The following is a 22,746-nucleotide window of genomic DNA, read 5'->3' as shown; positions in this document are numbered from 1 at the left end:
GCTGGGGGAACTGGCTTAACCATGTGCCCAAAATTGAAACTGGACCCCTTCCTTACACCATATACAAAAATTAACTCAAGATGGATTAAAGACTTAAATGTAAAATGCCAAAATATAATTTTTAAAAAGTAAAAATTGCCAGTTGTTGGCTCTGATTAAAAATACGTATTAGTACAATGTAAAACAAAAAACGTAAGAGTAATAAAAAAGTCCCTTACACAACCAACATATAGGCTTTCTATTGAATATACTGGCTTTAGAACCACACAATTTTAGGAGGAAAATATTCCCTAAAATGTTTACAATGTTTTCGAATTTATATCAAAAGTGACACTAAATTTTCTGAGCAGTATGTGATGAATACAATAGAAAGAGTGGCTCTCATCCACCCAATTGATGAGAATGAGTTCCACAGCATCTGATTGTTAGTAGAAAGACTTTACACAATGCATTTGTTTAAGTAGGGTGTGACACTAAACAGATATTCTGGAGTCAGATGAAAACACCACTAGGTTTGCAACCGTTGCTCACTGAGATGGTGACACACCTAGTTCTTGGGACAGCATGATTTTAGCTCTCCTTAGATGAATAGCTCTGCTTGTTCTCTTTGCACTAGAACTTCTTTAGAAATGACCATACTGTTGGAGGTCAGAGACATATGAGAATATCAAAATATTTTGTCAGTGAAAAGATGTCCTGTGATTTACTAAATGCATTGAGCCAAAATGATGACAAACAGCCGTTTTACAATTTTCTCTGTCGTAAGAGCTCAGGCCTTATTGCTCACATCTATTTGCATAAATTTTTAGAACATGTCTCTCAGATAATTTACCAAGTCCTGCATGTGTTTTTAAATTATACATATACAAAATTAAGACAGACTTAATTTTATAGACAATATGTATATATATGTGTATATATACACATATATATCAGTTCTCTCTCTCTCTCTCTCTCTCTCTCTCTCTCTCTCTATATATATATATATATATATATATATATATATATATATATATAAATTCTCCAAACATCTGAAAACTCTGAGTCTCTCTTAATTGAGAAATTGAGAATATTTCATATTGGTTACATTGCCTACAGAATGAAATGATCTCTTCTCCCAGTCCTGTTCAAGGTCTTTCGTAAACCAGTTCCACACTGACTTTCTAACCAAATTACACTGCTTGCTGTTCCACAATGCTGTTCCTTAACTTAGTTTGAAGCTATTCCTCACTCCCAGGCAACTTATAGAAGAAACACAAAATAGTGTGGACTAGGAAATATTCACTCTAGGCCTCAGGGAACCCCCATTAAAACATTTCAAGAACAGTGACTAGTACACAGTGCATGGAAGAAGGCAAGAGATCAATATACATCTGTAAAATAAATACCAAAAAAGAATTTTCCATATTTCATTATTAATTACTTTCTTATTACTACATAAAATATCTTTTGCCCCCTTTTACATCAAAATCCTATTCATCCTTCAAAAATGTGCTCAAATGTCACTTCCCCCATGAACATATTTCAAATCCTATCCAAATGGAAGCAATCACATTCTTCTCTGAGTTATTATAAAACAACCCCATGTCTTGTTCATGCCATTTTAAGACAACTACCAACATCCATTTTTTCACTATGCTCAATCTAAGGCCATACTTTCTATTTGTTTCAGTTTGGTTCATTTTTTTATCTTTCAGAGCACCTATCATAGTGACTTAAAAACCTATCATAGTGACTTAAACATAAGAGATGCTCAATAATATTTGATATAATAATCTCAAAAGGTAATATTTGAACAAAAGGAGAGATACGTAAGCTGAACATTATTTGCAATAGTAGTTTCTCTGGAAAAAGACCAGCTATAGCTAAATCTATGGTTCCACAGCATGTTGTCTAATATTTTTTAACACTTTAGTCATGGTTTTATTATAATAAACCTATATGAAATTATGTCTCTTTTACCATGTTGTGAGTACTTTAAGAGCAGGGATCATATAGTATTCATTTGAATATTTCTGTTGCCCCTAAGGTAAGAACAAAACAAAAAGAAAAAAATTATGTGACACCTGGTAGGAGTTGTTAACTGTTGATAGAATAAATGAATGGATGTTCTAAATTGCAGAGCTTCTTCTCTATGATGCAATCCATCAAATGGGTTTTGTTTAACCAGAAATGGAGATTTGCCAAATCCCATGCACATGGTCAAGTGCCTCCCGAACACTTCAAGCAGAAGCTCTAAAATCACAAAGTACGGCAGGTACTTAGGAGTCAAACTGCAAACGAAGTGCTAGAGTCAATTGAAATACTTCACTGATACCAAGATAGGAAAGCATATCTGAAAAATACAAGGAATGTGAGTCAAGGCCTGAGAAGATAAATCAAACAGACAACTCCTGATTCTCTAGTACTTCTTTAGCACCAGATTAAACAAACACTAATGTGGGTGCTTCTGAGGAAACAGTTTTCACTTCTGCAGTAAATGAGATGAAGATCCTTGAAGAATGAGCATCCTCTCTTGCTTTGGCCCTACAATAGGCCTGGATCTTTTAAGATACATAACACTGACTAGTACTGCTATTCAGTGTATGTTTGTTAAAATAATAGCCATGACAGATTATTCCAGAATGAAGACACCTGGAGTACGCTAACACAACTCATTAAACTCATTTGTCCCTCATAGCAAATCTCAGGTCATGATACTCTTCTCAATCCTTTTCTTTTATCCTATCTTCAAACCAAACCAAAAATTCATTTCTCTTTGCTGTGCACAGACTCTGCCCATTCTCAGTTTTATGCCATTGTTCATGTTTTTTATCCCCCTGCACTCCCTCCCTACAAATCTCCACATATTCAAATTATAACTGTCCTTCAAGGCCCAATTCAAATCTTTCACAGATGTGAGCTCGCCTTCTTCAAAATCTCAGGGAAAAAAAAAAACCTCTACTATGTTTCTTATTTCATCTCACCCTATTTTTTGGCAGAGATTTTATAAGGCAAAGACTATATCTTGATTATATCTCTATGCCTTATATGTAGCCCTAACGAGCAAGCTGTTCATTGTAGAATTTCAATACATATTCTTATGAAGTCTTTTCCCACCAAGATTTATATAAATAGCACAAACTTGATTAACCAAATGCATACTTAAATTAAAGTGAGGTAGATTGTAATGAGAAGCTATGTTTTTGGATCAACTCTCCCACTGAAAACAATAAAAATGCTGGATAAAATGTTTCTTTTTAAAATTACTCCTTAAAAGAACTGAAAATATGAAAAGACAGTGGGACTGCCACCGTAAATATTTTTTAGGGGTGGAAATATGAAGTCAGTGAGGGAAGCTGAATATCAAAGTAACACAACTGCATTTATCCTGAGGTCATTTGTTCATGCTACATATTTGAGCCTTGGTCAATCAAACCCAGAATAATGGAGCAAGGTCCTGGCCGAAGTGTTATAAAGAATAAGGGAGAACCAATATTAAAGTTGTTGCCTTTCTCCAAACCCAAACAAATATAAAGAAGACTGTTTTGGTAGATGAGCAATGTAAAATAAGAAAATAAGAAAAAATGAGGCACAATCTTGTCCCTGAGAAGTGGCAGGATAGCTACGGCCCTCCTATTATGTAGACATAATTGGAGAGTTTTATACTGTTAATTTAGATTGAGATAGTCAGTCTCTGGGAAGGTCCCAAACTTCACGAGAAAAATCTAAAATAATATGGAGTAGAACACATTTATCCTAGGCCTCAAAGTGCCTCCCATGATAATATTTCAATACCAATGATTAGCACACAGTCAAAGATAACCAGACATACAAGAAAACAAAGCAACATGAGTAAGAACCAGCAGAAACATACTGACACAAATTTAGATGTTAGAATCACAAAATACAGATTATAAAACAACTCTTCCTCCTAGTTACAACAAAATAAAATAGAGTCTTAAAAAATACCTGCAGGAAAAAATTAACTCAATATACATAGTACATTTTTAAAAGAAACAAAATTCTAGAACTAAAAATTACGATAATTGAAATTAAAAGCTTAATGTTCATTATGAAAGGAAAATGAAGAACTGGAAGATACCTAAAGAGAAATTATTTGCAATGCAGCTCAGAAAGACAAAAATATAAGAAAAATAAGAGTGTAAGGTATTTAGAGAATACAGTGAGAAATTTAACATGAGTTTAATTGAAGGTTTAGAAGGTGATGAGAGAGGGAATATAAAAGGGGCTACATTTGAAAAGATAGCCATTGAGCCTGGCGCGGTGGCTGACACCTGTAATCCCAGCACTTTGGTTGGCTGAGGCAGGTGTATCACTTGAGGTCAGGAGTTCAAGACCAGCCTGGCCAATATGGTGAACCCCTATCTCTACTAAATATACCAAAATTAGCCAAGAATGGTGGTGCATGTTTGTAATCCCAGCTACTCTGGGGTCTGAGGCTGAGAATTGCTTGAACATAGGAGGCAGAGGTTGTAGGGAGCCAAGATCATGCCACTGAACTCTAGCCTAGGTGACAGAGTGAGACTTTGTCTCAAAAAAAAAAAAATAGCTATTGGAAATTTTCTGAAATATATTAATGATAGCAATAAATAATTTTAAGAAGCATAACAATCCAGGCAGGAAAAATGAAAAGAAACTGACATCTGTATGCATCATGGTAAAACTGTAGAAAAACAAAGGTAATGAGAAAAATATTATGAGCAATCAGAAAAGAGCAGTTATGTTAACAGGTGATTTGATTGTAAGAATGGAAAACAGAAGACAGTGTGATGATATTTTTGACATGCTGACTGAAAATGACTACCAACTAAAAATTCTATATTCAAAGAGAATATATATTTCTAGGATGAGGGAGAAATAGAGATTTTTTTCAAAATAAGCAGACTATGAGATAGATTGTCCCTGCAAGACCCTTAGCACAGGAATTTCTCAGAATGTATTTCAAGCAGAAGAAAAAGTGATCCTAGAAAGCAAGTCCAAGGTTCATGGAGAAATAAATAGCAAAGAATGCACCAAATATTATGCAAATGTAAACAAACATTGACTCCATAAAAGAGAATAATAATGTCTAGTGGTATTTAAAAAATTAAAACACCAGATGGTAATAACATATACATTGAGAAAGGGATAAATTGATTAAAAATATTCTAAGGTAATATCTTAGTAGAAGGTAAAGGATCTCACACTAGCTTTATTCGTTGATAAGTACTAATGCTGTAATGCTAGGTTAACTATACTAACAGAACAGAAACAAAGTGTATCCTCCCAAACTAGTAAAGAAAAAAATGGAATGATAAAATATTAAAGGACAGAAAAGGCAATAAATACTTAGTGAAAGAAACAAGAAACAAACGAAACATACACTAGAATTCCCTTTATATGAATTAAAAAACACCTAAATTATATTTTTAAGGTATATAGCTATAGGTGGGAAAATAATGAAAGGCAACAAAATAATGACTAACACGCAGGTTCGTGGCTAACTCCAGAGAAGGGAAGAGGCTATGATGACAAAGGGACAACTGATAGGGGTTGGGGCTTCTAAAGGGCTGGCAGGGTCTATACCTCGTCCTGGGTGGTGCTTATGTAGGTGATTGATTAATACCTATTAAAAATACACATAGGTGTTTTATACATTTTACTTAAAATGGTTTCTGCATTATTTTATAATATTTTAAAGATTTTAAGTGAGTTATACATAAACATACATTTAAAAATACGAGAATACGAACACCATCCTTTCCTTCATAATTCAGGAAATCTGGATCTAGGGACATGAGTGGTTTTCCTCCTCACTGGAGGACCAGTCAGTCCAGATCCACCTGCCCTGATGAGCAAAAGAGAGAGTATGTTAGGCAAATAAGGGGGACAGTTTCCTTTTTGGTAAAGAGCGTCTTTTATTCTGATAATTTTATCCTTTCTGTATTTTGGATTAGTCATTTTATAATGTCCTTTCTGTTATAAAATGCTGATGATAGTAGGTGGTCAGTTATGATTCAATGACATTTTTATAAAACAAGAACAGAATAGGTCATTCTTCCTTCTCTATTGCTGACTCACTGAGGAACCAATGAATCTCTGTGAAAATAAGCAAAGTGATTCTGTGCTTATTTGCACAGTAAGGCTGCTTTTGATAAAAATGTGACTTGGATATTGTTATGGATTGAATGTGCTCCCCTAAAATTCCTATGTTGAAACCTTAAACCCCAGTGTGATGCCATTAGGAGGCAGGGCCTTTGGGAGGTAATTAGATCATAAAGGTGGAGCCCTCATGAATGGGATTAGTGGCCTTATGTGAAAAGACATGAACGTCTGCTCTCTCATTTTCTGCCCTCTGCCATGTGAGGACACAGTGAGAAGACAGACACATGTAAACGAGGAAGCAGGACCTCAGCAGACACCAGATCCACCTGTGCCTCCATCGTGGACTTCCCAGCCTCCAAAACTGGGTGAAATGCACGTGTGTGGTTTAAGTCACCCAGCCTTTGGTACTTTGATATAACAGTCCTAACTAAGACAGATATGAACTGGAAGAACTTCAGTGAGAAAGAAAAGTAGACAAACACAGAATGTGGGTCAGGCACAATACTTTGTAACATGCTGTATTAAATGTGAAAACAGTAAGGGTAAGAACCAAAGGAAGAAGATGGGGGTACTGGGATACTTCGTATGGACATTCAGGAAGTTAAAATCTAGAACCCTAAATGGATGGATGGTTTTATTTTCAGTATTAGTCATTGCTCTGAGACAGTATTTTATGCTACTTCTGGCTACATTCTTTTGGAGGTCATGCATGATGGAGTTTCTTGAATTAGTATATTCTCTCTTCCATAAATGTCTGAATCAGGTCAAGTACAAAACTAATGTAATAAAATAATTCCACTGTATATTGTGTACTACAGAATATGCTATATTTCTATATTTAATAGTATATGATATAATAAACCACAATTTTTTTTGGTCATTATGTATTTGTTTTACTAATTAATTTCATTATTTACTAATTCTGTTGGCAGGTATCACTATGCCCATTTCACAGGTAAGGATTCTGAAGCTCAAAGAAGTGAGTAATGTTACCAGCTTCTAAGTGGTAAAAATAGAATTACATCCCCTAGAGTCCAACTTCAATACCGCTCTGGCTGGTTTTGTTGCCTTGTCTCACGGCTGCATTAACACAAAGATCATTTGTATAAGGACTAAAATACCATTTATTCTTTTAAATCACATTCTGCACTCACTCAGGCAGCTCTTCTTGACCCCTAGGAGGAAGGGGCAGACATTTTTCCCGAAGCACAATGAACAACACCAGAACAAGTCTAAGGGGGTGCAAGAGAAATTCAGAAACTTGAGCATAAATCTCTTTCAAAATAAAACCACAGCATCTTTAATCAAGGCCTGGCAATGGTTGTATCGTTTCTCTAAGACTGGAACTGGTAAATGTGGGCTATCCCACTAGACCTTTAATACTGGGTTAGAAATGGATCCAAGAAGTTGACTAGCAAGTCAATTCATGCAGCACAAACATGAATCTGTAATTCTTTTACCCATTACCACAAAACACAGTTAGTTGCTGCTCTGAATTGACTTCGAAGACAATGAGTGCCTGGTAGAAACCATAAAAGCATTAAAAATGGGGCCAGAAGTAATAAATAAGGACTGCCAGAAAAATGTTAACAAATTTCTTCTACAAGTCAAGTCTATTGTCAATTTACAACAGTTCTGAAGGTTGAACAAGAGGCATGCAATTAGTGAGCTAACTTGCAAGGTTTGCCTGCAATCAGAAAGGGAGTTTTCTTTCACCTGTATAAAATTTAACAGCTGATAATTTTATCTCCTGGTATAAAAAGATTAAAATAATAAAATAAAAATAAACCAAATGCTTTAAAATATGGAATCTTATCTCTCCCATTATCCCACACATTTGCGTAAACTCTCTTCCCAACGGAATTCTTCTCACTCAGCAGGGGAAGATCATCTTTTCAGCAGCCAAACTCAGCAAAGCCAGCGACTTTCCTCCCCTCCTGACTTCCCCCTTAGAGCTCATTCAAAGGGGACACAAAGGACCTGCAAGTGGATGAAAGTTGTTTTGTGCCTGGCCCTTAGGGGTACTTTATTTTCCTTAAAAAGATTATCTCAACCTTACTGTAGCCAAAAATAAAAACAAAACAAAACAAAAAACCCTAAAAAAATTTCTGAGGCAGTTTAAATTAAAAATACAAAGGACTGAGATATATTTTAAATTTATTCATAATTAGTTTACAGATCGGACAGCACTGAGACTCCAAAATCATCAAGCCACTTGGGGATAAAGGCTACTGCGGTCATCAGAAGCAAGCCAAATGCTACCTTTTGTTCTTACTAAAATCTTCTTTTAAGAAAAATCTCCTAGCAAATGATTTTCTATTTTCTATTTAAAGAGGATTACATAGCAAACACAACTAGTGGCTGGAGAGCAAAGAACTTCCCATCGTTTTATTACCTGCCAAATATAAATTAGTTCATTGTGGGTAATTCCTGCCAGGCGACCCCTTTCCTTGTCATCCATCAGGCCGATGGGCTGTGGCAGGTTAGTTCCTGCCCGGAGTCCTTCCTAATCAGGAGGCTGTCAGATATGTTGCCTGCCCACTGTCTCCTACATCTTGTGGCAGCTCTTGTGTTTGGGCAGCAAGGTTTTGAGCTTGAATTGCCCCAGTAACTGGCTTTGAATTGCTCTTACTTACTATCACTGTCAAAGCTTTGTAAGTATATGTGAGGCCCTCTTCCAGGTACAATGGAGAAACCCTACAAATTTCACTTTGTAATAACTACAGGATACAGAAATTGTATTAGTTCCATTAGATGGGGTCATAGAAAAATTCAAAAAGGTTAGCTGGATATAGTGAACGTCACAGTTAGACTAAGATAAAAAATCTCTTGGCTAATTTAGAGTGTTTCCTCGTTGGTAATACCCTATATTAAGGTGCCATTTATAAACAGTTTATTATTATTTATTAATGTCTGAAGCACTTTATAGCATGCTAGATAACAACTTAAATTCATGTATTAAAGATGCACATACATGGTTTAATACGATTTACGTCTTATAATATTCTTTAAAACAGCTTCCCATAGTATCATCCGTTAAGCATTTATTACTAATGCATTTTATAACATACTTTATAATACATTATTTGAGCAAGTAGCTGCATTTAGTGATCATTTCATAAATAAGAATAAGGCATTTATAAATGGCACCTTAATTTAAAGTGTTACCTTCGCATTACTACATAGCCGCTCACCATACATCTCATTTTGTGATTATTCTCCAAATGCACCACTTAATAAAACAGACACTAAGTTCTATTTTCCCTTCATCTGATTAAAAGTTTATTTAGTCGTTTTCTCCATCTGTTTTCAGATGTTGGTAGCTTGGAGGTTTTAGTGTGATTTCTGATAAAACCAAATTTTTAATCCTACAATATTTCTGAAAAGATGTTTAACAATAGAAACAGAGAATTACTTACCATATTGGACAGAGCCTGTTGCTTGGATTCTTTGTAAAATTCAATTTTTCGACTAGAAAGAACAATCCAGGAAGTAGACCAGTTTTTCCTTAGAAAAAAAATAAAAAGGAAAGAAAGCATTATCAGTTGAAGAAATCATTTATAGATACAGTATGAGCAACATTTGGAATGAGTAGAGACCATCTTTATTTTTAACAGTCTTCCTAAAAGTCTCCTCTTTATTAAAATCTATAGGTGGTATGGAATTTGGGTAATAATAAAGACATTCTGGAATTATTGAAAAGCATAGCATTTATAGTAAGAGTTTCTTAATTTATAGATCCACCTAAAATCTTTTTCAACTACCAAAAATCCATTTTTTGTGTATCCATGTGCATCCTTCCCATAAAAAGTTTATGTTTTTACAGCAAACCAAAAATAGCAAAGTAAAAATAGGAATCAGAACCCTTCCCTTCCTTCATTATTTCTTCTCTTCATTGGTTTAGTGTATTTCAGTCTTAAAAACTAACCAGCCTCATGTGTCATTGCTTAATTCAAAATATTTTCACTATGTAGAATCTTACTAGAAATCAAAGAAATGAAAATAAAAATAGTGACATGCTTTTTCCCTCTTTATACATCAAATTGTCAAGGAATAAAAGAACTAACATCTGATAACATCCAGGGATAATCAGGGTGTAGGAAATAGATTCTCTCATACACTATTGGTAGGAATGCAGACTGTTGCTTCCTTTCTAGAGTGTAATTTGAAAATGTGCTTTTTAAAAATCCCTAAAAATGTGTATATCTTTTGGCTAAACATGTCCATTCCTATGAATTTAAATTTATTCTAGAGAAATAGTCTCACAAGTTGCTGAGTCTGTGTGCATAGAAATTAATTGCATCATTATTTGTTAATTCCATACATAAAGTACATAAAAAGATTGGTTAAATGAATTGCATATAATACACCCATATAACAGAATAATGAACCCTATGCTGTAGAAGAATACTGATGTAGGAACGTTTTAATGCAGACCATAATACATGTAGTTTATAACTGTGCTGTGCTATTTACCTAGGACTTTCTTCACCCATACATTCCCTTCTGATTATTAATTCCATTAATTAGAAGTCAAAACATTGCTCTGTCATTTGTACCTTCCATGACTTCCTCTCATATCACTTATTATAAATTTAAAAACATTTTTCATAAATTTCACCTCTATCCTCCATTAAGAAATGAGCCTCGAGATGTTAGAAATCAGTTCATCTCTACAAAGGTATCCCCAATGCTTAGCATGGTGCCTTGGACAGAATAGACACAAAATACATATGTATTGGGTCAATGACTGAACTTTGGCCTGGTAAAAAGTCTTGATATGACAATAATTAAATCAAGTGGTAAAATCGCAGCTTTTGAGTTTCGTTTGTATTCCTTGGTGTTTACCAAGTTTTCTGCATTGAGCACGTATCGCTTTTGTAGTTAAAATGTGTATATGTTCATGTCATGAAGGCACTCTTTTGTAGGTAGTAAAGATATTAAGGAGACTAATAGCCATGAGTTTCTACCCATTAGAGTGTATTATTGCAGTTTGCTTCAGCTTAACATTCACTTCAAAATAGTTGATTTCATTTTACAAAAGTGATTTTTTTAAAAAAGTTTATGGAAAGACTTTATTCGGGTCAATAGAAAACCACACCAAAATATTTTTAAATGACTATTGAAGATCTTTGTGTAATTTATTTCCACTTGCCTTTTAGAAACTAAGAGCTTGATTGAAAGGACAGCTTTGATTCAGTAAGGTTAATATTTACAAAAAGAATTAGGTTGCTCTTATATGCCTGGAGCTTTCTTAATGATACACCATTGTGTTAAAAAAGAACAGAATAAGCAGACACACAAGAAGCACAATGTGTATTTTTCAACATCCAAATACAAACACTGTGTTCTTGGACCCACTTGTCTTTAAATGAAGAGTCTCAATTTTTCAATTAAATGATGAAAACATGAAAAAACAAAACCCAGAAAGAAAACCACACAGACGTTTCCTTCTGCCCTAGTGTCCATTTCTCTTTTTAGGTACCAGCAGCAGAAGAGTGAACTGAAGCAGCAATAGCCTTCTCTTCATTCAGGTCATAATGATAGATGACCCCAAACAGGAAAAAGAGAAACATTATTAGAAGTCTAGTCTGGGCATCTTTTAACACCACCCTTATTTTGACCATATGTGGTCAGGGAGTACAGAACACCCTCACACATGAAGAATCCATATTTAACCTACCTATTATATTTCCCACTATATATTTCATATTCTCACAAGGAGATACTATACCTTATTTGCATCCTATCTATAGTAAGTTTTGGATAAATGGCTCTGATTTGAATCTGTTTCAGATGTTGATCATTTATAGAACTTGCTAGCAAAACTCTCCCCATCCTTAAACTTGGAAATGGAACTGGTTAAAGTTGCATGAAATACAATTATCTCATTGTTCTTTATTAGGACTTTGAACTGCTGTGAACTGCGTCCCTGTTAGGTGAACTGGATGAAAAAACTGAAGAGGGTAAGAACTGCAGGTCTCGAAACCCTAGCAACATGACTTGCTCTGACACCTTATATACAGTGCTACTCTGTTTTGAAATTATAAACTATAAACACGGTCTTTATCTTCTCTGAATAAAAGTGAAAGCTGAGCATTATTGTTTGAAAAGAATTTCATTTCAAAATGAAGAATAATAATGCTGCTGATGACCTTTTAGATGTCCTCTTTCATCTCAATTTTTTCCCATGATTTCTTTTAAAATAATAATTAGCATAAATTATTTAGAATACCTAGCATAAATCTAATCACCTAGTTTATGCTTAGCTTCATACACAAAAATGATGAAAGTACTAACATCTCTATTTACTAATATGAAAAACGAGGCTCAAAGGGTAACTTAAGGTCTTACACTTAGATTTAAAGTTAAACCCTGTTTCTCTAGCTCCAAAACCTATAATCTGTTCATTACTTTATGCTGTCTGTTTTTTTTTAATCCAAATTTTTTTATTTACTTTTTAAGGCCTAAATACACATTTTTGAATAACTGAAAGACATGAGTTTACACCTATCTGCCAATGAAAAACAGAATTGTGTACAGAATTTGCAAAGCACAGTGCAGAATAAAAATGCAGCATTCTGTGTCCAAAAATTATGAAGAATTTTAAGACAGTAACAATCTAGCATTAAATCAAGGGCAGAGTCCTTCCGAGCATGGGGACCTGGACGCACACCAGTGAAGGAAGCCCTAACTACATTATGACTTTACAACAATGGCCAAAGAATAATTTCTTTTTTATATACTGTCTTTTTTTGTAAAATTATACTTTAAGTTCTAGGGTACATGTGCAGAACGTGCAGTTTTGTTACATAGGTACACACATGCCATGGTGGTTTGCTGTACTCATCAACTCATCATATACACTAGGTATTTCTCCTAATGCTATTCCACTCCCAGCCCCCGACCCCCCAACAGGCCCCAGTGTGTGATGTTCCCCTCCCTGCGTCCATGTGTTCTCATTGTTCAACTCCCACTTATGACTGATAACATGCGGTGTTTGGTTTTCTGTTCTTGTGTTAGTTTGCTGAGAATGATGGTTTCCAGCTTCATCCATGTCCCTGCAAAGGACATGAACTCATCCTTTTTTATGGCTGCATAGTATTCCATGGTGTATATGTGCCACATTTTCTTTATCCAGTCTATCATTGATAGACATTTGGGTTGGTTCTAAGTCTTTGCTATTATGAATAGTGCCATAATAAACATACGTGTGCATGTGTCTTTATAGCAGAATGACTTATAATTCTTTGGGTACATATCCAGGATTAAGCAGTTCTACCTTCATTAAGGATATTTTCAAAGTCAGATTTTAATGTAGTTTTGGTTGAAATCCTCAAATGATAGAAGCTAGCGTGCATAGTGTGAGACAAGATATCAGCTATCCAGGCTCTGTTATTAACTACTTTATCTGATCCTTATTAGAAAGACTGAGCAAAGACCCACCATTCCCAAGCTCTCTTCCCCTAGAAGTTGCACTGATTCAAAGGAATAAGATGATGTATCATTTAACTCCTCATTAGAAGACAGAAACAGGTGTGTGTTCCTAACTGGGTGGCATCTCTGTATCTTTTCTGCCAGGGAATATTCTGGTCTGTGATTAGCAGACTCATCTGCACTCAGCAAAGAAAATAAACCCAGAAAGGGAGTCAGCGGCCTGTAGTCTAGGAGTAGTTGAGGGTTTACCTCATGAGAACAACTTTTCACTATGGCTTAGGTCTGAACCTTCCTCTCTGATCAAAGTACTCTAGAAACTTGACCATTATCCTTATAATATCTGTCCAGTCTATTTCCCATTCTGATATGTCTGACCCATTGTGATGCCTATAGTTCTCAGCACATCAGTGAAATAGTTTTTCACCGAATTACTCTAACATGGTGACTCTCTTGTAAGGCATTGTCAGCTCTGGAGTGTGCAAAGGATCACTTGGCAAGGTTTTCCTTGACTTAAGGATTTGATATTTTCCATATGCAACCAAATCACTATATATGACTCTTATTCAATATATTAGGTGACATCTCAGGAAGTAGGCAACTCATACAAGCTTAAAAGCCTTAGCCAGGATAGATGAGTCCAGCAGCTTCTGATGATGCAAATAGACTATTTTCTAGGATAAACACAGTTTTCACACTAGGAAGTCCCTCTCCACCCCAAGCTCCCACAAAGAGGTAGAAACCACCTCTAACCTCTTAGAGCATTTCCAGTACTGGGCATACTATTTGACATTTAGTAGGTGATAATTAAAGATTTTTTGAGTAAAAGAGCATATGGCCTTTCAAATTTCAGGAGGGTCACACATCTAGATGTTTTCTGCTCTGTGTTTGCTGTTCTTCATTAACGAGGACTAAAAAGTTTCATTTCCTTTCTCTGTTCTTTAGTTTCTTGGTGCTTTAATACAGTATTCTTAGCATTATTTTTTCTTAACTATCGAACACTTCTGATATAGGATATTTTTTCCTAATTTATGCTTCTAGTGGCCAATACCTGAGCTTTCTCCAGAGGGCTTCCCACCCTGAGCTTGCACTGGTTTCTGCTCTGTATGCCACCTGGCATTTAATATGCACTATGGAATTTAATTACCAAGCTGGTCACAAGTCTCCATTAAACATTTACCACATGCCAAACACAATTCTAAGGACTGAATAGAGACGGAAAAATAAGACATACCTCAAAAATTTTACTTCTAACTATAAGAAGATGGACAATAAACATAGAAACCAAGTCTTCTGAATGAGTCTAGGATACCCCCATATTACAGAAGAGAAAACTGAAGCCCAGTAAGGCTGCATCCTAACCGAGGGCAAACAAGCCATGAAGATGGGATTCAGGACCCTGCTCACTCCAGTGTCTCCATGGTCTCTAGGCAGGTGGCATGCAGCTTTCTCTGTAGTCACTCTGAGCATGCCAGTTGAGAGCCTCATGAAAGGAGCTAAGAGGGGGAGATAAGGAAGAGTTGTCATAGAAGTACTAGAATCTCTTTCTCTTTAGAGCAAAGCCACGTCTTAGCCTGGCCTGGGCTATCCTGCAATGCTGAACTGCAAGTCCTTTATCTCTGTCTTCCATCCCTACCATGACGGTCAGCAGGCAAATTCACCCATTGGCCAATCAGTGCCTCCACATTGCACCATAACTTTGAGAGCATAGTTTTCTATTTTTTCCACAGAGAGACAAAAATTAAGGTGTTGGATAGACTAAAGAGGTAACTAAGACACACAGCTCAGGAAATATCTAACTTTAGTAAGACAGTCCAAAGTGCCAAGAGTAAGGGAGACAACCATCAGTTTCCACAGGGATTTACAGGTAACAATCAGGTAAGGGTTTGATCCTAGTGATTCCATGCAGGAGACAAATCCTGCAGCAAGAAATGCAGGTGTTGGGCCAGGCACGGTGGCTCACACCTATAATCCCAGCACTTTGGCAGGCTGAAGCAGGTTGATCACTTGAGGTCAGGAGTTCGAGACCAGCCTGGTCAACATGGCAAAACCCCGTATACTAAAAATACAAAATTAGATGGGCATGGTGGCAGTTGCCTGTAATCCCAGCTACTTGGAAGGCTGAGACAGGAGAATCAATTGAACCCGAGAGGCAGAGGCTGCAGTGAGCCAAGATTGCGCCACTGCACTCCAGCCTGGGTGAGAGAGCGAGACTCAGTCTCAAAACAAAACAAAACAAAAAAAGAAAAGAAATGCAAGTATTTATTTTATCTTTTGGCATACAAAACAAATTACATCTAAGGGGGAAAAGGGTTCTAACTACAACTGGGAAATAGGGAGAACTAAATTTCTTTAAGGGCATTTATGTACCATTAATGCAATTGGTGGGACATTTTATCCAAGTGAAATACTTCATAAAATTTTCCTAAAGCAAATCCTGAATTGTGAAGTTGGAAAATGCAAGAAAACCAAGCAGACAAATAGAAGTACAGAAGCAAAATCAAAGCCCAAACAACAACAGCAGCAGCAACAACAACAACAAAACACCCCAAAAACAAAAACAAAAACAAAAACTCAACAAAGCCATCGGCTTGGCATTCTACAAAATGGACACCGGATGGCAGCACATAATAACAGCAACTTTGATTGTAACAGCTTATCTGGAAAATGCTTGATGAAAAAATGGCTCTTAAAATATTCATTACCATTATAAGAATCTGTTAGCTTAAACTCCAGGTTTAACACGTTCATTTGCTCTAAACACCAAAAGCTTTATATCCTACGCTTACCTTTCTTTTGCCTTCTTTAGGTAACGACAGAGTGACAAACCAAAAAGTCAGAATAAAATATATGTGAGGTTCCTTGACAAATTTCAGTTTCTGTTATTTGGGCCATCTGCCTTTGTTACCTAACGTGGTCATGCTGGATTTGACTTGATTCCGCACCACTGATGGGAGTGAAAGTAATTTATTCTAGTGTCCCTGACTGATTTACCGCAAAATCACTCAGACACTGTTAAATGTACAGACTCACTCAAACTGGTTGGTCTAGGAACTTATTTCTTCTGTCTCATATTCTAAGCATCTTGTAATTTATGACTGCTAAAATGTGGGTCAAAAAGACACTGAGGTGTAAAAATACCCATCTCTGTCAGTATTGCAAGAAAATGAAGAAAGACAGATTCAGCCTGGAAGAATTTATTGTGACACTGAGCAGAAAGTACTAAAGAAAAAATATGATCATGTTAGGAGCACACCTTAGTCTCACATTCCAAAGAAAATCCATTCTGAATAACAATTGTTAAAACAAACAAAAACCCAACAGAAGGCCTAGTAGCTGTGGGCCCTCAGATGAAATCAGGCACTAGTAGACGTAACCACTGCACAATCATTTTTTCTGCATTTCTTTTCATAGCCATCTTCTGGCCATATTTGCATCCCCAAGTATAAATTTCTGTGCCTATCTAAGGAGAGAAGAATGTGACTCTGTGTTGTGGTAAGATGTGCAGAGCCACACAGGCGCTGATGACGGGAAGACCTAGGTGCCGAGGGAGAAGCAAGTTTGAGGTGTTGAAACTTCATAAACATATTGTCAGGTGCCTTTTGTAAGTGTAAGCATTGAAAATAACCTTTCACTAAGGTGTCATAGGGTTTCAGAGAAGCCAGAGTTACTTACAGGTTTGGGGATGGAATTCCCCAAATGAAGAAATTCCTATGCTTCATCAGAAAAGCTGAGGCATAGTTTCAGTGTTCACAATTAAAAATTAAAGTGAATGCTGAATGTATTCTGCTTTCAAGCCTGTCAGTATCACTGGGGAAATGTGTATAACCTCATTTCAAAACAAGGCTAAATGTATAGCCTGTTATGAATGTCAATTATAGCCAATGAGTTATCTTTCCTTTTATCATCTCCTGCTCATATTCAGAGATAAGTTAAATTTTCTCTGAGAGAAAGAGAAAATACATTAAACAGACAAATAAAGAAACATAAACAAAGAAGAGAACGAAGGAAAATAAGAAGACAATACAAGGTATGATGATCTATTATGGATTTATAAGTAGAAAACTTGATAGAAATTAATAAAATAATACTTATTAAGTGACAATTGAAGTCTCTGGTACTGTTGATGGCATGAAATAAAAGGACCATTTTTGCTCCTTAGTCTCAAATAGCTTCAAGCAAGAGAGATAAAGCAAACATGTTTCAAGCAGAGGTCAGGGCTAAATTCTGTGATACTAACTATATATAAAATAAGATTTGGGAGAAATAAGAGGTTAATACTGTTGACTGAGTTTCTCCATTTATACAATAGGATGCAGTAATAGAGTCTATATTGTAGTATCATTTAAATATTACTGATAAAGAATTCAGTCAAGTGCTTGACAGAGTAAGCATCTATTAATATTGCTTATTAATTCATTAAAATTTATAAAAGATATAAAGGTCCTGGATAAATGAAACAAAAGCTATCAAATTTTACATAAGATGCATAAATTATAGTATGTTATATTATTTATTAGTTACTAAATTATCAACGGGATAAAAGATACATAATTTTTCAAGGTTATGACTAAACTGACCATCTTTGTTCCTAGTGATAAAAGCATATGCACTCCTTGAGTAGGCAATATGGCAATGCATACTAAGATTAATTTAAAATGGTCATATGATTCGATCAAGTAATCCAGGCTTAGTATTTGTCTTTAGAAAATATAAAAGAAGGCCGGGTGCCATAGTTCACACCTGTAATTCCAACACATTGTAAGGTCAAGGTGGGTGAATCTCTTGAGCCCAGGCATTCCAGACCATTCTGAGCAGCATGGTGAGACCCAGGTCTCTACTAAAAATACAAAAAAAAAAAAAAAAAAAAAAAAAAAAAAAGGCTGGGTGCAGTGGTGTGTACCTGTGGTCCCAGCTACCCATTTAACCCCGCATAAGGTGGGTGGATGGGTGGAGGTGGAGGAGGCTGGCACCACTGCACTCCAGCCTGGGTGGCACAGTGAGATCCTGTCTCAAGAGACAGACAAAAATATAAAAGAAAAATTGACAAGCAATAGGAGAATTATTGCAATGATAACTTTTAATATAAAACCAGACTCAGCTTAAAAATCAAGTAAAAAAAGAGGTAGGGATGATTTGGCATATTATAGCCCATCAACATAATGGGATATCATGTTCTTAAGCATGGTGATTACATATACAATGTTCAATTTGTAAAGTATTTACAATAAAAACAAAATAAGCCCCATAAACTTGGAGGGATTACGTACAACATGTAAAATTGACAAAGCATTATTATCTCAAATATACTATGAGTTTCCTCAAATTACTCAATAAAAAAGCAGGAAATTCAATAGAAAATAGTCAAAGTTTATGAATAGAATCAGAATGCAGAATCTGAATGGCTCTAAAGAGATAAAGTGATCCTCAACTTCAATACCTATCAGTGAAACACAAATAAAAGCAACATTAAGGTAATGTTCTATGGATAATTAGATTGGATAATGCTTCTGCTGATAAAATTGTGGAAAATAGAATCCCTTCTATATTTTACATTGAACTGGTGTGAATTGGTGCACTCATTCAGGAGAAAGTGTGGCAACAGTAGCCAGTAGATTTACAAATGTGTGTGACTTATCACTGAGCAACCCTATACTCCTGGAAATATTCCCCTGAGAAAATTCCTAACAGGTTCAAAGGAAACATATATGTGTGATTTATTGAAATGTTGTTTGGAATGAAAGGAGTTAGAGGCAACTTAGATGTCCACAGCTGGGAGATAGGGTAAGTAAAAATTCATATACAGTCATGCTTCAATTAATGATGAGGATATATTCTGAGAAGTGTGTCATTAGGTGATTGTGTCACTGTGCAAACATCATAGAGTGTACTTATACAAATCTACATGGTAAAGCCTACCACACACTAGGTTATATGGCACAGCCTATTGCTTCTAGGCTACAAACCTGTACAGCATGTTACTGTACTGAATATTGTAGGCAATTGTAACATAGTGGTAAGTATTTGTGTATCTAAACATATCTAACCACAGAGAAGGTACAGTAGGCATCAGTTTTATAATCTTATGGGACTACAGCTGTATATGCTGACCATCACTGATCAAAATGCCACCATATGGCACATGACTATACATAAACGATGGCAAAGCGGCCAGCAATTGGAAGAAATTAACTAGATTTAAAGACGTTCATGCACTGCATAAAAATGTTTTAATCCACAATGGACGACATATAGATAGTAGTCCTATGAGATTGTAATGAAGCTGAAAAATTCCTATTACCTAGTGACATGGTATTCTTCATAACGTCATAGCGGAATGCATGACCGTTTCCATGTCTAGGTATGTTTAGATACACAAATACCATTATGTTACAATTGCCTACAGTATTCAGCACAGGAACATGCTGTAAATGTTTGTAGCCTAGGAGCAATAGGCTATATCATGTACCATCTAGGCTTATGTAAGTACACTCTACAATGCTCACATGATGATTAAATCACCTAAGGATGCATCTCTCAGGACATATCTCCATCATTAAGAGAGGCATGTCTGTATAGCACCATAGAAAGCTGTCCAAAAGCTAACATGGAATGAAAGTAGTAAGAAACATAATAAGGTTTATGATACAAAAATATTTATGCTATATAGAACACACTCACATGTACACAACTATACACTATTTTTTTGAATGCCGCATATACAGCTAAATATAGACATATATGGAGAATGAGTTTGATAAACACGCATTAAATACATTAAAATGAATGTCTACAGGGGATTGAAGCAAGGATTGGAGACTGAAAATAAAATAAAACCAGCTAGGGCTCTTGCCTAGAATGATGATAGCACAAGGCCACAAACTTAAGGATATAATCAACTCAATTCTGTGCACCTGGGGTAACAACAACCGCAACAACAAAATAAAAAGGAAAACTAAAACATATAACTTTAAGTGGAAAAGGCTGAAAGAATGCATAATGGTATGCAAAGTGAAATAATAAAACAGAGTACAAACACATGTTTATATGAATTTAACTGTAACACAGAAATTGTACGGAAACAGGAAAGTAACAGCAAACAGAACAAAAACACAAAGTATACAGATTGATCAAAACTACCTAACAACGTATTCATGTGAGTTGGCTGGGGGAAGGGACCTGCTCTTCTTCTCTTCCTCCTCTTAACACTGCCTTCTACATGTTATAAGGTTGGTTTATGCAGGGGTTATGGGTAAGGATACTTTACAAAACCACACAGTAGAACCTCCTTCAGCTTTCTTGAAATTATTTCTTTTAGGATCTCCCCTACTTCCTTGCACGAGGCTGGAGGGTGGAACTGACCAACACTGTCACCTCTATTCTCCTACCAAGCTCTAGTGGAGGGCTGAGCTGACTAACTTAGATAATTTTGAAGAAATTCTTTATTCCACATGGCTGGTGAGGGAAGAAAGGGTCATGACGTACTTATCTTGGGGAGAGGCATCATTGTACCCTCCACACTCCTTCTTGAATTGATAAGGTCATGATAAGATTTAGGGGAAAGGAGAGCACTCAAGCTGGGCTACTCAAGATTTCTTCCTGTTGTTCCTTCAGAACCCGATTCTCTAAGCCTGATTCACCACTGGGGAAGGGACTAGCCAAGTCTCCTAAAGCAACCTTGCATTTGATCTTGTCTCCTGTGCATCTGTCTCCTGAACCCTTCAAGGGAGGGTGGCTGCAGGGCCACTCCAGAAAAATAGTCCAGGCAAAGATTTAAGGCCCCGTCTCCTATCCCAGAATAAGGCACAATATGGAGAGAAAATAGAGCTTGTTATTTACAACCGAAATAGCTATTTTAAGTGGTGAAATTATGGATGATTCCCCCCCAACCAATTTTACTTTGTTTAAATAAATATATAGAAAATTCATTATAGCCCTCAAACAAAAGCAGACTTTATTCTCTAGTATTGACCAGAGTGTCATTCTAGTAATGAATTGTATTATACAACTAACAGGTGTCCCATTGTGTAGCTAATTAGCACATTTATCCTATATAATTTTAATTGTTAGTAATACATTTAAGAGTAAATGCCTTGCATCTCTCAATTTGAGCATTTTCTACAAATTTGGTAGCTTGCATATCACCCAGCACAAAGCTAAGTATGTAACAGAACCAATATGAGAAATAGAAAAAAGTCTAAAATGGAGGTGATTATTTCTAAACATACTGTATACACAACACAATTATCATCTTTCTTAACTCTCCTATGAACCATACTTTTTTTCTTCAAGATTTTTGTTGCTGTTGTTGTTGTCCGAAGAGTTCTTATTCCCTTTTCAAATTTGTCTCACCTCTGTATACGTTACTTTCGTTTTATCTATTTCTATTTTGAGTTACAAAAGTGGTTCAAATCCTCCATCCCTCAAGAAATTACTCTCACAAGGTATTGTACGGAGACTTTCATATATTGCAAATGAATGCATTCATTCTCTAATCTTTCAATCACAGAAATCACAATCCATTACCTTAATTATTTTCAGTGTATTATTAGTTCAAGTCCAAGGAGGACAAAAAGCACCTCATTTATATGTTCTGTTCAACAATATAGAATGTAGTTCCTTTCTTTAACAACTGTAATTACATTAAAAATAATGTTGATCATAGTGGTAGCAGATGAGACTGTTCTAGTCTGGTACCATAGGGCCTTGCATCCCAAACAATAACAGTGGCACAAGTTGAGCGTATGAAGAATCAGCATAGTTATATAAAAGTGAATTAAATAATTTTGTTACCTTAGTTTCTTTCCTCCATCTGCAATTTTAGCTTTTTGCAGATAACCTTCTTTTTCAACCATCTGCAAGAAGAACGCATATGTTAAAACTGTGACAAACTACTATGCATCATTGGTTTGAATAAGCCTATGCTTTTCAAGAGTCATTGCAGTGATGGAAGTTTTCAGTCATAGAACTTTATTAATAATGTATGTATAGCTTATGGGAACTGCCTGCAAACTCATAGTCATTACAAGCTGTTACATATCTAAAAGACAGATTACGAAGAGGAATGTGAATGATTTGTTAGATAGTGATATACCTTTATTGACTTTGCTTTCTGGGCATTGAAGTCACTTGCTTAAAAAAATTGATTACAAATGGTAAAAGAAAGACAAATTGAAAGCCTTCGTTTATTTTACCAAGTATTCTTAGAAAAGTTCTTCTTCTCAA

The 22,746-nt window shown here is 35.7% G+C and overlaps 1 protein-coding gene across 1 annotated transcript in view; it reads right to left on the bottom strand.

The window, feature by feature from the left end:
* ARHGAP15 (Rho GTPase activating protein 15) overlaps positions 1 to 22,746 on the bottom strand; it is a 631,557-nt gene that overhangs the window by 519,611 nt on the left and 89,200 nt on the right. Inside the window, exons 4-5 of the mRNA XM_007964884.3 lie at positions 22,315 to 22,376; positions 9,507 to 9,594 (exon numbers count right to left, since the gene is read on the bottom strand). Coding sequence (XP_007963075.1) covers positions 9,507 to 9,594; positions 22,315 to 22,376 — 150 coding nt within the window. The remainder of the gene's footprint in view (positions 1 to 9,506; positions 9,595 to 22,314; positions 22,377 to 22,746) is intronic.

The sequence above is a fragment of the Chlorocebus sabaeus genome, chromosome 10, assembly GCF_047675955.1.
Source record: "Chlorocebus sabaeus isolate Y175 chromosome 10, mChlSab1.0.hap1, whole genome shotgun sequence".
Classification (NCBI taxonomy): domain Eukaryota; kingdom Metazoa; phylum Chordata; class Mammalia; order Primates; family Cercopithecidae; genus Chlorocebus; species Chlorocebus sabaeus.
Note: the sequence above shows the minus strand (reverse complement) of the source record. Positions and strands in the feature narration are given on the sequence as shown.